At 38.2% G+C, this 15,289-nt stretch overlaps 1 protein-coding gene across 4 annotated transcripts; it reads left to right on the forward strand.

Annotated features, from left to right (window-relative positions):
- Positions 1–42: 42 nt before the first annotated feature.
- Positions 43–15,030, forward strand: LOC110464797 (zinc finger protein 341-like). 4 transcript variants are annotated; one of them, XM_021520225.1, is made up of 13 exons: positions 43–130; positions 1,639–1,713; positions 2,643–2,845; positions 3,689–3,793; positions 4,490–4,751; positions 5,051–5,313; positions 6,026–6,289; positions 7,421–7,450; positions 8,336–8,440; positions 9,286–9,485; positions 10,925–11,085; positions 11,785–11,985; positions 12,921–15,030. In XM_021520225.1, exons 1-13 carry the CDS (start codon positions 100–102, stop codon positions 14,036–14,038), a joined length of 3,018 nt encoding a protein of 1,005 aa, XP_021375900.1. In that variant the 5' UTR covers positions 43–99; the 3' UTR covers positions 14,039–15,030. The 4 variants fall into 4 exon arrangements, with proteins under 4 accessions (XP_021375900.1, XP_021375899.1, XP_021375901.1 ...); XM_021520224.1 differs by lacking the exon at positions 8,336–8,440 and having other exon boundaries at positions 7,421–7,555; XM_021520226.1 differs by lacking the exon at positions 8,336–8,440 and having other exon boundaries at positions 4,493–4,751; positions 7,421–7,555.
- Positions 15,031–15,289: the final 259 nt, after the last annotated feature.

The following is a 15,289-nucleotide window of genomic DNA, read 5'->3' on the forward strand; positions in this document are numbered from 1 at the left end:
AGATACAGAAAAATACCCCTTCGATCCCTCAAGCACCATTGGTAGAGGGCGCTATTGATGGAACAGCAGTTCTGAAGGCGAAAAACACTGAAAGAAATTATGGCGCAAACGTTTTTGGAGCCCTTTTCAGGTCGTGACCATAACCAGCTTATTTGAAAATCGTTTCTAAATTCTTGTTGGTAACCGTTGTCTCGTTTTAACGACAGGGAGCCGACCGATCTATTCTTACAGTAGACTGAAAAATTTGCATGTTGTTGGTGTTCCGCCATTTTGATTTCCACGCAAAATATCCAGATAGCTCTCCTCAAAACATCAATTTTAAATTCCCTGTCGGCGTATGAAAATTAAATGCCCTGAACTAATATGTAAATATAATGTATATTGTTCGACAACACATATTAGATTTACAAAAAAGAAACACTAGTACGTAAAATTATGTGAATGAGGTGTTGTCATGAATGGGTGTGAATAACATTTCTGGAATGGCCAACTTGCCGGTTATAACGCATTTTACAGGGGGGTTACATTACACAGAATAGCCTCACCTCACTGGGTCACTAACTAGTTGCACTTAGGCCCATGACTTCCTCATAGCCACAAGAAAACTTCAGTTTGTCGATAGTAAACCAAAGCAATGTTATTTGATAACATATTGCATGAACTGGCTTGAGGATTCATTGATGATTATTAATTTTGCATAATAAAAGGCATATTGGCTAAGTTATAAAAAAAACCCTCTCAAAACGTTGCAATTACCAGCAAAAAAACTTGCATTATCAATTTAATATAAACATTTACTAAAATATTGATAATGACTAAAAAAAAGCTGTTCTGTTTAAGGGATGAAAACAAAATTCAGCTACTCCGAATTGCACCACAATTGTTAACCAGCATAATTTTGTCCCTCAATATTATACAGAGTTACAGTCCAGTTTTATATTTTCTGACAATGATAACAGCATGGAGAGAACTTCTAAATGTTTTGTGATTTAAAGTACATATGTGGAATATATATATACTGCAACTGAGATAATGGACCCAGGATTACCATGTTAATATGACTTCCAAAATTATTCATATTGTTGGTAATCATTTGACAAATGATGATCAATAAACACAGAAACATGGCCAATTAGTTGTGTAACAAGATTAGTACAACATATTATATGTATATTATATATATGAATATTTCATCCCATAACAACTGTAAATACAGTTACAGGATTTTGTATTGTTTTACAAAGTTAAAAACTTATTAGTTGTTAATTATTTTGAGATAGGCTTACTTCAAATGGTGGAAGGAAAATTTACTTTTTAGAAATGTCTTCTTTTAATTCCAATGGTTCACAGAATTCACTTTGCCTAGATGCGTAGATCAAGTTAATATTATAACTGACATCATGACATATCGATTATCGTTTACTTTTTCTATTAATCAAGTAAGGTTTGTAACAGGAGCGGAAAAATACACGGCCAAACCGGGGTTTGAACCAGAGATCCTCCGAACTCTTTACAGACGCTCTACCAATTGAGCTTAATGTAACCTGGTCACTGGCGATCGACCCTAGTGAGTCCAGTTCCGCTTCAAATAGCATAAAAAACCCATTTCTATAACATGTATCTTATCTTGTGTTACAGTGTCAGGGATGGACTGTCAGACTGCGGTGGCTGTTCAGTCTTTGTTGGAGTCCACAGTCAGTGATGCTTCTCCAAGTAAGTGATGATCACTATATCCTATCACTGTTATGATATATCCTGTCACTGTTATGATATATCCTGTCACTGTTATGATATATCCTATCACTGTTATGATATATACTGTCACTGTTATGATATATCCTATCACTGTTATGATATATACTATCACTGTTATGATATATACTATCACTGTTATGATATATCCTATCACTGTTATGATATATCCTATCACTGTTATGATATATACTATCACTGTTATGAAAAAATTACATTGACTTTTAATGGTATTTCCATGTAATTCTAGAGCTGGAAAAACTTTTAGTATTTGAATATTCTTCTTGAAAGAATATTGGATACTTATAAAGTTCTATATCAATTTTTTAAACCTTTTTCTTTCTTATTCTTTTTCTCTTTTAATTACCATATTTGACCGCAAATAAGCCCCCACCCTTGTGACCAAAAGTACAAATGCTCACAAATGTCTAGCATCTTGGATATACAACTGTTTTAATCTATAACCACACTACATATCATGGGCTTAGAGTTGTTCATGTTGTAAAAATAACAACCAAAAGGCAGAGGATTTATTAACAGTCACCAAAAACGATTATAGTGTCTTGTGCTGTAGATTTCTGAACCAATTTTATTGCATTCATGTATGCATAGATTAAAGTATTGCGTAACTCAATGCTGAAGTTACTTGCTGTAAGCTTCCTTTGCCTATCTATTGATAACTGTGATTTGATTTGAAAATGTTTAGTCCATTTTTTTTCTCACAAATATGTAAAATAAAGATTAGTATTCTATATCTCATTTTGTTGGCATGTTAAACATTGTGTCCACAAAATGAATCGCCAAAGAAACAACAACCATGTAAAAATTAAAGAGAACTGTCTTTATATTTAATCTAGAAAGAGATGCTAACACTTCTTTTTTCGTTATAGTTGACGAAGAGGATGTCTTTCAGTGTGGAAAGTGTAAGAAACAGTTCACATCACTTGGTGCCTTTGTAAACCACAAACAGAGCCGATGTGTCACTCAGAAAACCATTCAGCAGCTGACAAATGCCATCAGTAGTGCTGTCAACACTGTGCCTGTATCCTCCAACTTAATGCAAAATGTCAACAAAGGACCACAACTCATACAGGTAGACAACTATGGTGACTAAAGTTCTCAGGAAGTCCACATCATTTTAAAACATCTTGTATAAAGTACAGGTAGTAATTTTTAAAATTTAGTAGATCAACTACAACTTTTTTGTCATGCACACTGCTGTACTAAGTTATGTTTTTGGTACAGATGTACTGTGAGATCCTGATAAGAATTTACAGATTGTCTCTGATGTAATAGTGTACAGTTTTACATAGATCATTCTAAAATTAAGTTTTATATACTGTAAGGTATTATTTAAGGTACATATATTAAGATAGTGTTGTCCCGATGATCGATTTTAATCGTTATCTAATCGGAAAGGTAACCGATTCCCGACAATCGATTATGAGATGTCAACATCGAGGATTGTTTTCAAAATCGGAAGTGCAAGTTCTACTTCCATTTTCACTAAGAGAGAACGGGAGTTCTATGTCATTTTACTCTTAACTATAACTTCTTACCAATTATGCTATTTAAACATAATTAATTGCAAATAATATAAATGATAACTGTTCATTTATAAAGATTGTTATGTTGAAATGGTATGATAAAAAATAAAGATACGAAACTAAGCGGAGTTAAGCTAGTAAAAAATCAAAATGACGGCGAGCTCAGTGCTACGAAGGAAATAGGCCTAAGGATTATGTAACGGAGGCTAACCGATTAATTATCGAAAATCGATTGGTTGACACTAACCGATTATATCTGATAATTGTTGTTGAAATCTCAACCGATTCCCAACACTATATTAGATGCCATACAACTTATCATTGACAAGATATTATTGAAATCTATATCTGAACGTGAGATTTTACACTTGTGATGTACTTTTATTTAGACCTCATACGCACCACAGACCTCCATCACCCAGCTTCCACAGAATATGGTTCTCACAGACGACCTTATGTCCTTCGCCAACGTAGACACATCAGCGATTCAACTGGTAAGTTTCATCTTGTCTCTCTTCAATTAGAATTGAAGTCTACAAATTTATAACAGTGTTTTTAAGCTAACCAGGCCAGAAGGACCAAATAGGCATGCATCATGTTGTGGCATCCTTTGTCTGTTCTTTAAAACGCTACTTGTCCCGAATGGTTGAACTGATTTTGACTTAATTTGGTCTGGAGAATTGTTGAGCAGAGAGGCGACTTTTGTATAAATGGAAGGTGCCAGCACCTTCATCCTTTTGAGGGTAGAGAGGTGGGATCAACCCAAAAGGGAAACGATCCTATTAAAATACAGCTCCTCATTATGTTATCATTCTACTATCATCGTTCTACTATCATTGGTCTTCTATCATCGTTCTACTATCATCGTTCTACTATCATACGATAGTATAATGAGGAGCTGTATTTCAATCAGATTGAAAGGGAAATAAAAAGATTAAAAAAAAAATGCCTACACCTTCAGTATGAAAGAAGTGATTTTAATCTTACTTTGTATAAAGATTCCCTTGGTTAAGGGGACTTAATTTTACATAAACAGTGTATAGAGTTAGGGTGCAAAAGGGGAATAGATGTAAATCTTTAAAAAAATCATTCAGTCTGTTGTTTTATTACATGTTACAGAATTTATATTAACATCTGATTTGAACAAATCAATAATTTAAGAACCTTGCTGGATTATTTATTTTTTATAGCAGGCCTCTACTTTACAGTCAGCTGGTCCGTTCCTGTCTCAGGTTGCGACTTTCACTTCAAGATCGCCAAACAACGTTACCATTCTTAGTCCCGTGACCACATCACTGCCCTCTAGTGGCTCCGCCTTCACCAGCACAGTCCATTCTACCAATCAGATTCATCTACAGCCAGTCCAGCAGCAAATCACCCTGACTACACTCCCAGAGAAACCAATAGCCCCTAATATGGGCAACATAGCTAAGCCAAGTCCAACTAAGGCAGGTGAGCCAAAAAAGGATTTCATTTTGTGCTGCTGTTTGGTTTCTGGTCAAATATGTAGAATAATAACCTTTGTCAATTGACAGAGTAATATTGTCATAATTTGTAAATCCTGCTTTAAAACAATTTTGTCATGACTAAGTTTTATTACCTGGATAAAGATATTCCACTGTAGATATTTTTTCAAAGTTTGAGTATTCATTCAGTTTTCATTCTGTTGAAATACTTCAAAAATAAATTGGTTATGTAACTTTTCAGTATCATATGTTGTGGGTAAATCAATGCATTTTCTGTCCGTACAGGAAGAAAATCAGCCCAAGCTAGCCTTGTAACCGTTGTTTCAGCAGACTCACTTGTGAAGCTAAAACGCAGCAAAAATGGCAACATGGTGTTGGACGAGAAAAAAAAGCTACGTTGTAACTACTGTGATAAAACATTCGCTAAAAACTTTGACCTTAACCAACATGTGCGCGCACACACAGGAGAAAAACCCTTCCAATGTATCGTCTGTGGGCGAGCCTTCGCACAGAAATCCAACGTCAAAAAACATATGGCAACACACAAGGTAGTGTTGTCCCGATGATCGCTTATAATCAATATCTAATCAGAAAGGCAACCGATTCCCGACAATCGATTATGAGATGTCAACATCAATGATTGTTTTCAAAACTGGAAGTGCGAGTTCTACTTTCATTTTCACTAAGAGAGAACGGGGGTTCTATGTCATTTTGCTCTTAACTATAACTTCTTACCAATCATGCTATTTAAACATAATTAATTGCAAAACAAAAGTATTAGGGTCTGTTTCAAAGTTGAAATTTCATTAGTAGTATTAATAAAAGGAAAAGCCATGCCATTGTTAAAAACAAAAGTAATATTTTTTTAAGGATTATGTAACTGTAGGCTAACCGAATAATAATCGAAAATCGATCTGTTGACACTAACTTATTATATCCGATCATTGATGTTGAAATCTCAACCGATTCCCAACACTAACACAAGGTAACATAAACAATTAACAAATGCAACAAATCAAGAAACAAATGAAATTATGCAAAAATGTAAGTGTGTTTAAAAAAGCCCAACCAAATTCTCAGATTAATAAATTTCATGAACTGTATAACTCTTTCTGTACATATAGGAGAGTTTTTTGAACATTTTTATCCGTATTTAAATTCTATCATTCATTTCATGTATTTTTATGGGTGCTCATATTTTTATTTTTTTTATATGAATTAAAATTCAATAGTCTAGATCAAATCCTTGTGTTATGGTAGGTATGGCCAGCAGGAGCAGGGTCCACTCTACCAAACCAGCCGTCACCCCTGTTGATTGAGGAAGACGAGGAGCCCCCTCTCGACTCCTCGCTGGACCCACCTCCATCTGAGGAACTGAACCAGAACCAACTCATGACCCACGAAGATTCCCTGGCACACGTCACTGATGTCCCACAGGTGGTTGTCTTGGATAATAATCCTATAGTGGATCCAACAGTTGATCCCTGTGGATTGCAAGACTCGGAACAGATGGTCGATGACAAGGTGACCAGCGATACATAAAAAAACATGAGTTGCTTTTCAGTTCATCTTGTCAGATTAATTTTACCGGGTGCTAGGTGTAATTTTGCAGAGGTGTTATCACACTGCTAAAATCTCGCAAACTTTAAACACCCACTAAACACTATTTCCCATGCTATTATAACCCACTGTTCGAGAAGTCCAAGAAGTTCTGGAAGGAGCAGTGTTGTTACAAAGGTTAATGTGTGTTATATTTTGGGAAATTTCCAACAATTCTCTGTCATCTGAGACCAGCAACAATTCAGTTCACAGATTAATTACTTATTAACACTTGATTAAAAAACCCAATGAAATAAGTTATCTAGATGCCCTCCATACAATTACTTGGTATTAAAAGACAAAAGCAATCATGCTACTAGGACTGGCTCCTGGATCCAACCCTGCCCCTTATTGATAACATAAAAACACTTGATCCCAATCCTTTATCCATTCACACAATTGCTAGACTCGATAAATTTCTTATGCTATCAGGGTTGGCTCAGAGGGTTGGCGCAACCCCTGCTGTCTAAGTTCCTGAATCATAACTCGGGTAATATACACGTATGGATCTCATCTAAGCTGATAGGAATGAAATATAAAACAAACCATTGAATGACACTACCAGGGTTTACCTTGGGGTCTGCCCCACCCCTTTGGACTATAGTCCTCAAGTTATTTCATAAAAAATTATTGATATTCTGACACTATAACAAATTTCCAGTCATGCTACAAGAAATTGTCCCCTGTCAGCCTCGCTATTGGTGGTTTAGTCTGTGAGTCATAACATGGCAATGGTCGAGATTTGCAAAATTATCAGGCATGAAAGGAAAATCACAATCCTACTTGAGGTATCCTTGGGACCAGGAAATGAATTGTTATATGAAGGAAGGGGGTTGTCCTCTTTGGAACTGAGAGGCAGACCCCAAAAATGTTCAATATTTGTAATACATGTATTACTATTAATCCAAATACTGTTCAATGATTGTTTGAAACATCTCGGTGCATGATTTTGTTGTAAGCCACACACCAATATCATGATAAAGCTATTCCATTAGTCTTACTGTACACATATGATGCCAGATAGTCGTGATATAATGAGACTTTATTGACTTCTAGCAACCATCGGATGATGCAGAGAATACCAAGGTGAAGGTGGTTGTAGATAACTCGTACCTGTGTCAGTACTGTTGTGCTAAGTTCAGGACGTACTTCCAGCTCAAGACACACATGGTTCATCACAAGGACCAGCAGGTAAAGACACACATGGTTAATCACAAGGACCAGCAGGTAAAGACCCACATGGTTAATCACAAGGACCAGCAGTCAGGACGTACTTCCAGCTCAAGACACACATGGTTCATCACAAGGACCAGCAGGTAAAGACACAGATGGTTAATCACAAGGACCAGCAGGTAAAGGCACCCATGGTTAATCACAAGGACCAGCAGGTAAAGCCACATGGTTAATCACAAGGACCAGCAGGTAAAGACACAGATGGTTAATCACAAGGACCAGCAGGTAAAGACCCACATGGTTAATCACAAGGACCAGCAGGTAAAGCCACATGGTTAATCACAAGGACCAGCAGTCAGGACGTACTTCCAGCTCAAGACACACATGGTTCATCACAAGGACCAGCAGGTAAAGACACAGATGGTTAATCACAAGGACCAGCAGGTAAAGCCACATGGTTAATCACAAGGACCAGCAGGGAAAGACACACATATAGTAAATAACAAGGACCAGCAGGAAAAGACACACATGGTTAATCACCAGGACCAGCAGGTAAAGACACACATGGGTAATCACAAGGACCAGCAGGTAAAGACACAGATGGTTAATCACAAGGACCAGCAGGTAAAGCCACATGGTTAATCACAAGGACCAGCAGGAAAAGACACACATGGTTAATCACCAGGACCAGCAGGTAAAGACACACATGGTTAATCACAAGGTCCAGCAGGTAAAGGCACACATGGTTAATCACAAGGCCCAGCAGGTAAAGACACATGGTTAATCACAAGGACCAAGGTGAAGGTGGTTGTAGATAACTCGTACCTGTGTCAGTACTGTTGTGCTAAGTTCAGGACGTACTTCCAGCTCAAGACACACATGGTTCATCACAAGGACCAGCAGGTAAAGACACAGATGGTTAATCACAAGGACCAGCAGGTAAAGACCCACATGGTTAATCACAAGGACCAGCAGGAAAAGACACATGGTTAATCACAAGGACCAGCAGGGAAAGACACATGGTTAATCACAAGGACCAGCAGGTAAAGACACACATATAGTAAATAACAAGGACCAGCAGGTAAAGACACACATGGTAAATAACAAGGACCAGCAGGGAAAGACACACATGGTTAATCACAAGGACCACCAGGTAAAGACACACATGGTTAATCACAAGGACCAGCATGTAGAGACACATGGTTAATCACAAGGACCAGCAGGTAAAGGCACTCATGGTTAATCACAAGGACCAGCAGGTAGAGACACACATGGTAAATAACAAGGACCAGCAGGGAAAGACACACATATAGTAAATAACAAGGACCAGCAGGTAAAGACACACATGGTAAATACCAAGGACCAGCAGGTAAAGACACACATTGTTAATCACAAGGACCAGCAGGTAAAGGCACTCATGGTTAATCACAAGGACCAGCAGGTAAAGGCACACATGGTTAATCACAAGGACCAGCAGGTAAATACTGACAGTTGGCAGCTTCGACATACTGCAAAAGAAGTTTTTAAGCCAAACTAAAAATTGTTTTGACATATCATGTTTTGCTTCTTCAACTCTAATGGAACTTTATAGATTACATAAAGCTCCAGAAATGAAGATAAAAGTCACTGTATAGTTTTCAAGTGTAAACTGAAGTTCATATGTTTTGAACACTCCCGAAAGAAGAACTTTCTTATGAATTTGTGAATCCGTTCAGTTATGTGTAATATGTACTGTATTATATTTGTAGGTATACAAGTGCGTAGTGAAGGAATGTCAAGATACCTTCAAGGACCTTGACTCATTCCTGGAGCACATCAAGTCACATGATGAAGACATGTCCTACAGGTGTCATATGTGTAACAAGTTCTTCCCGACCTTGTATGACCTTGGTGTCCACCAGTACACTCACAGCCTTTACCCAAACCAGGGGATCAAGCCTGGCCCAAGGTCAGTCGAAGCACTCAATTAAAACTTATACATTATTGGTGCGGCAGGTTTAATTGTACATCGGATTAAGGTAGCCTTCTAGCTTCGAGCTAGAGAGAATTTACCTTTAGCTCAGTGGTAGAGCGTCCGACTAGGAACTTGGGGATCAATGGTTTGATCCCCGTTGAAAGCACAATATTCCCTTTCCTGTTACATTGGTAACTATAGGTTAGGTTTATTGACACCTTAGACACCTAACAATTAAAGTCAAATCTTGTAAGCTTAGGGATCAAAACTTTCTTTTTGCCACATGTAAAATTTTGCAAAATTTCACTCGCTAAATCAGAGGCTGACACACAAAACCTCATCATTACCGGTATATCGTGAATGAGCATCAACATGTGAAACTAAGAACAGATACAGTACTATGTCGGATGCTACATGGAATGTGACTGATGAATTTGCAGTGCTGTAGTTACTTTACTGTTAGACCTGCACAAATAATATAAGCACAGACCAGTGCATCAGGATTTAATTTAATGGGTCAAATTCGTATTTTGGGTTCTGAAACCGATTTGTAGAGTATCTCCTTTGTTCAACACTGTTAATAGTCAGTAATTCAAACTTACATGACAACATATCTCAAGGTTTATATTTCATACTTTTTTTTTCAGGCTGTACACTCAAAATCAAACAATCGCCATACAGTAGATGCTTCCACTATATCACTACACAGCATTCACCAGTATACAGTTAAAGTATGGGGTTCAGGGATATAGCAAGTTTCTGGTGTCCCAAGGTGAAGCCGAGGGAAATGGGCATGATCAAGGGACACCAGAAATTTGCTATATCCCTCAACACCATACTTTAACCGTTTTATTATACCGATACACACTGGAGTGATAGTTTTAACTAGAAAATATGTGTAAAACATCAGCTGTATAGCTTCACGTCCCAACTACCCTTTTGTAGAATGGAGCCAAATGCTTCCGAGTTCGGTAGCAAGCTCCTCCCACCTCGTGCGTCGCTTCTGAGTTCAGTAACAAGCTCCGTCCAACTCTCACCAGATTGGCTTGGCAAAAACACCCGCGTGTAGGTGTGTTTTAGTTCCCAGACTAACACACAGGACTAAAACACAGTCAGGCAAAAGTGGGGATATATTCGTTTTTAACCAATTACTTTTATATAGAGTAAATAAAGTAGAGGTATATTAATCCTCAATCACAACCTGTATGTAAATGTGCTGACTGCAGTGGGATTTAACCTGTCCTCTTCATGAAAATTGTTCGAAATGACATCAACTTAAAAAAATACCCAATATTTAAGCTTGGTTTTCAGTTGATACAATTATGAGCGTCACCATTAGAACCATGCTGTATGTTGGCAAATAGCACATTTGAGATGTGAATGCTATTTAAGCCCATAGAAACAGTTAAGAATGACATTCGTGTTACTTTCAGACATTTCCAGTGTACCAAGTGTATGAACAAGTACTCAACCCCAGAAGCCTTAGAACATCACTTGGCAACCTCTACCCACAACCACTCCTGTCCCCATTGTGAGAAAACATTCACCTGTGAGAGATACCTGAGGCGCCATCTTCCTTCCCATGGATCAGAAGGTAGGGAAATACGTAAAACATACTCCAACTAGTGGGGTATTACACTTCTCTCCAATAAGTCCAAAACCAAAAAGAGTGCAAAACAATAAGTTGATTTCTGAAAGTTTCTATGCATGTGATTATGTCATATGTCTGAAACAATTTGACAGCAAAAATTAAATAACCATAACATTTTTCAAAGAGAGATAGTGAATTGAAAAAGAAAACTAAGGACTCCAGGAACTACCGGTACCAGTACATGGGTTGATCTGTCAAAGGGGTTAACTCTCTGGCCTTCCTCACAGATGGCTGGGAATAATCCCTGAAGTCATTGTAACATGGATTTTCAGAGAAGGTATTTCTGTCCTACTTACTTAACTCCAATAACTCAAATACTTTGAATGCGTGGTACAATGCTGTTGCTGTGTCATCAGGTAAGATGGCACTATACAAATGTTGCAACTGGAAACATTGCGCACTGCAAGACCGAGCGCTAAATTTCCTCCAGCGCACCTGTGGAGACATTTAGCCAGGTTGCATATGGCCAGTAGATAGCACATGTAGCACCTTATAAGGCAGTTACTGTGAATTACTTACATAGTATGAATGTATGAACTAAAGCCCATTTGGGTTTGGTTCTAGCTAGACAGGGTGTTATATCTCATTATAAAATGTACCATGATTATGCACTAAAAAAGTAATTTTGTTTTGCCTCCACAGGACAGTTCCAGTGTCCAACATGTGAGAAGAGGTTTAAGGGAGAACACTACCTAAAGATGCACATGTTAATCCACAGCGGGGAGAAACCATTCCAGTGTGATGTCTGTTCTGCTTCATTTAACAGAAAGGACAAGCTCAAACGACACATGCTAATACATGATTCTAACAAACGTTACCGGTGTCCCTTCAAAGCTCTCACAGGTACTGTACAACATATAGACACATGTAGGAGAAATAATTAAAACTTCAAAAAAAGTGTAGAATCAAAATAATAAATACAGTTGCTTGGCAGACTGAAATTGTTATGGAATGTATTATGTAAGTTTTGATGTATTTAACATGAATTGCTTCATGTATTTTGATTTAATTTGGTAAGGAGAATCACGAAAATCACGAAGGTTTATTTAAGCTGACCTATATTTTGCATTGAGTCTGATCCTGAAATTCCTTGGATTTTTTTTGCCCCTTGAGAAAATTATTTCTCTCAGTAAAAACAATTTCATTGTATTCATGTTTCCTTAATGGAAGGGCAATACATATAATAACAATTTATAGAAATCAAATGTTTTGATATTAATAACCAAAACTCAATCTTGTGGGAGAAAATGGATCAGGAAGCATGATTGCAAAAGTATCCTAATGCTGTATTTTTACGTATGACTTATCTGATCTGATCAGGGGCCGGGCCGCGATGGCCAAGTGGTTAAGGTGTCAGACATTCTGCTACCACTAGCCCTCCACCACTGGGTCGCGGGTTCGAGGCTTACGTGGGGCAGTTGCCTGGTACTGGCCGTAGGTCGGTGGTTTTTCTCCGGGAACTCTGGCTTTCCTCCACCACCAAAACCTGGCACGTCCTTAAATGACCATAGCTGTTAATAGGACGTAAAACCACAACAAACCAAACCATCTGATCTAATAAGATGTACTGTTATATTGATAGAGTAAATGACTGACTTCTCATTGACCCATTCTCATGCATGGATATTATACATCATTTAATGTTGCTTATAACATTTAATCTGATAAAAAATGGAATGATTTGTATGCATTGTTGATTTGCGTATATTATATTTATTAATTACATAGAGTGACACCCATGTTATCTTTATGTTCACTGTTTCTGTTTGTCATTTCAGGTTGTCAGAAAGAATTTAATCGTCCAGACAAATTAAAATCTCACATCCTAACACACAGTGGAATAAAGCCTTATAAGTGTCGCGAGTGTGGTCGCTCTTTTGGCCGGAAACCACATCTGAGAGAACACGAGCGTGGGCATAGAGCAGACTTCAAGTTCAAGTGTGAAACATGTGGAAAAGGCTTTTTCCGACCAAAGCTTTTTCAGTCTCATAAATGTCACCCATTAAAGCCTGGTCAGGCCCATGTATTTAAGCCACGAAATAAAAGGAAAGTTGGCCGTCCAAAAAAACGAGTTCCATCTGAAGCTGAGGGTGTCCGGGTAGAAAATACTATGACACTAGATAATAAAGAGGAGAAGTCGTCTACAACGCCAGACGCTACAGGAGATGCCCACAATGTGATCGTTCAGGAAGAGAATGTGAGGAATGGATCAGGGGGTATATATGTGAATGAACAACTAGTGGTAGGATTGAATGACCACGAACAAGGGGGACAACTATCAAGCATACCTGAAAAGCGTGTTTCACGAAGCAGTAGCATAACATCATCAAGTAAAAAGCCTGATTTCTGTGTAAAGGTTAGTGCCCCTCCTCCTGTTCCGCCTGCTGTGGCGCCCAGGTATGTAACAGTACATATACAGAACAGCAACACTGCCACAGGCCAGGATATCCAAACACACTTAATGCCTCACCACTCCCAGCAACTCATGTCTCACCAGTCTGGAGCCAATGGCAGTATGCAGCCTATCACCATTATAGAGGCCCAACATGTCCCGATGCACCTTCCCATGATGACAGGCCTGGACAACAGTATTGGAGAACCTATCACCATGCAAATGGCCACTGTGAGTGGTGCTGAATCCCTAGCACAGAGTGTGGCTGCTGTAGGGGGTGTTGTGAGTGAACTCATCCCTGTGGCTGTTGCCATGCAGGATAACTCCGACTCAATGGTGGCCACCCAAGTGGTTGTGACGTCCAACAGGGCCAGTGACCAAGGTTACATCACTAGTTCTGCCTCTCTAGAGGACTATGGGACACCAGATGGTGATCTAGTGTTACAGGGAACAGACAATCTTCTCAAGGCCCATACTGACATGTACCACTCTGCTCAACAGTAATGTCTGGGAGAGGACTATTGGACACCAAATGGTGATCTAGTGTTACAGGGAACAGACAATTTTCTCAAGGCCCATACTGACATGTACCACTCTGCTCAACACTAATGTCTGGAAGAGGACTATGGGACACCAGATGGTGATCTAGTGTTACAGGGAACAGACAATCTTCTCAAGGCCCATACTGACATGTACCACTCTGCTCAACAGTAATGTCTGGGTTAGGTTCTTATATCCACCATTAATCTTTCTAGGTACCATTCTGGACACGATTACACATTCATTCTCAAATTCTTTCTTTAAAGCACCTTCTATACTGATTCAAATAAAATACTGCATTTTTCAGTTTTGCTCAATCAAAAATTCTTGCACAACGATTGGTGATATTGTAGGTAGTGAATCCTAATAAATACTACCAAGGGCCTGTCTATAACATTGCTGAGCAAAATCTGGTGAATTCGGAGCTACTAGATTTTTTTGCTCCATTTAATACATAAAGTAAAGAGTCAAGTCATTGTGACTTGCTGCTTTATTACTTTGATTTTGAGCATCTGTTACGTATACCTCTTTGTATTCATGTGGTTTAACATAGAATAACTGTTTTCATATATAATAGGTGTTGCTTATAGCATTGCTTGTATTTCATTCTGCGTTAATTGGATTAAGCATTAAGCCAACTTAAACTGCTACTAGAAAATACCATTGATTTGTAATCCCAAGATTGTTCTTAGAAGCCTCTGCTTAACAAGAAATGTGCACTTCTTGTTTATTTGCAAATTACATATTACTTGGCAGCAGTACATAAGAAGAAATACTATTTTGAATGTGTTTAGTTTCACCATTTACAGGAAAGGCTAGATAGCAAGGATCTTATTCTTTTACACATTACACTGTATTAGCAACTGAAAGATGTTCATATCTGAATAAGCAGAAAAATAAACACAAGAGATGCAAAGTAAGGAGGCACCTATTTAAAACTTTAGTGAGTTGATGCAGACAGCCAGACATTGTAGCATTTTTACAGAACCATTTTGCTGTTTCCAGAAAGTCATCTAGAGCAAACCGGGAAATTAAATGACACCTTGGGAAACTGTGAAGTAGCCCTGTCATAATGGACAGCAGACAGTCTATAAAATAGTCCCCGAGTCTCTCCTACACATTTATACCAGCCTCTACTGTGAAGTAGCCCTGTCATAATGGACACCAGACAGTCTATAAAATAGTCCCCGAGTCTCTCCTACACATTTATACCAG

Source organism: Mizuhopecten yessoensis, unplaced genomic scaffold, assembly GCF_002113885.1.
Source record: "Mizuhopecten yessoensis strain PY_sf001 unplaced genomic scaffold, ASM211388v2 scaffold11033, whole genome shotgun sequence".
Taxonomy (NCBI): domain Eukaryota; kingdom Metazoa; phylum Mollusca; class Bivalvia; order Pectinida; family Pectinidae; genus Mizuhopecten; species Mizuhopecten yessoensis.

Bases quoted from the DNA above. Each gene is read 5' to 3' on its own strand.
- LOC110464797 (XM_021520224.1), top strand. From the start codon at position 100: ATGGCGCAAACGTTTTTGGAGCCCTTTTCAG. The intron at 7,556-9,285 runs GTAAAGACACAC...TTATATTTGTAG, and splicing joins TTCATCACAAGGACCAGCAG to GTATACAAGTGCGTAGTGAA. The intron at 9,486-10,924 runs GTCAGTCGAAGC...TGTTACTTTCAG, and splicing joins GGGATCAAGCCTGGCCCAAG to ACATTTCCAGTGTACCAAGT.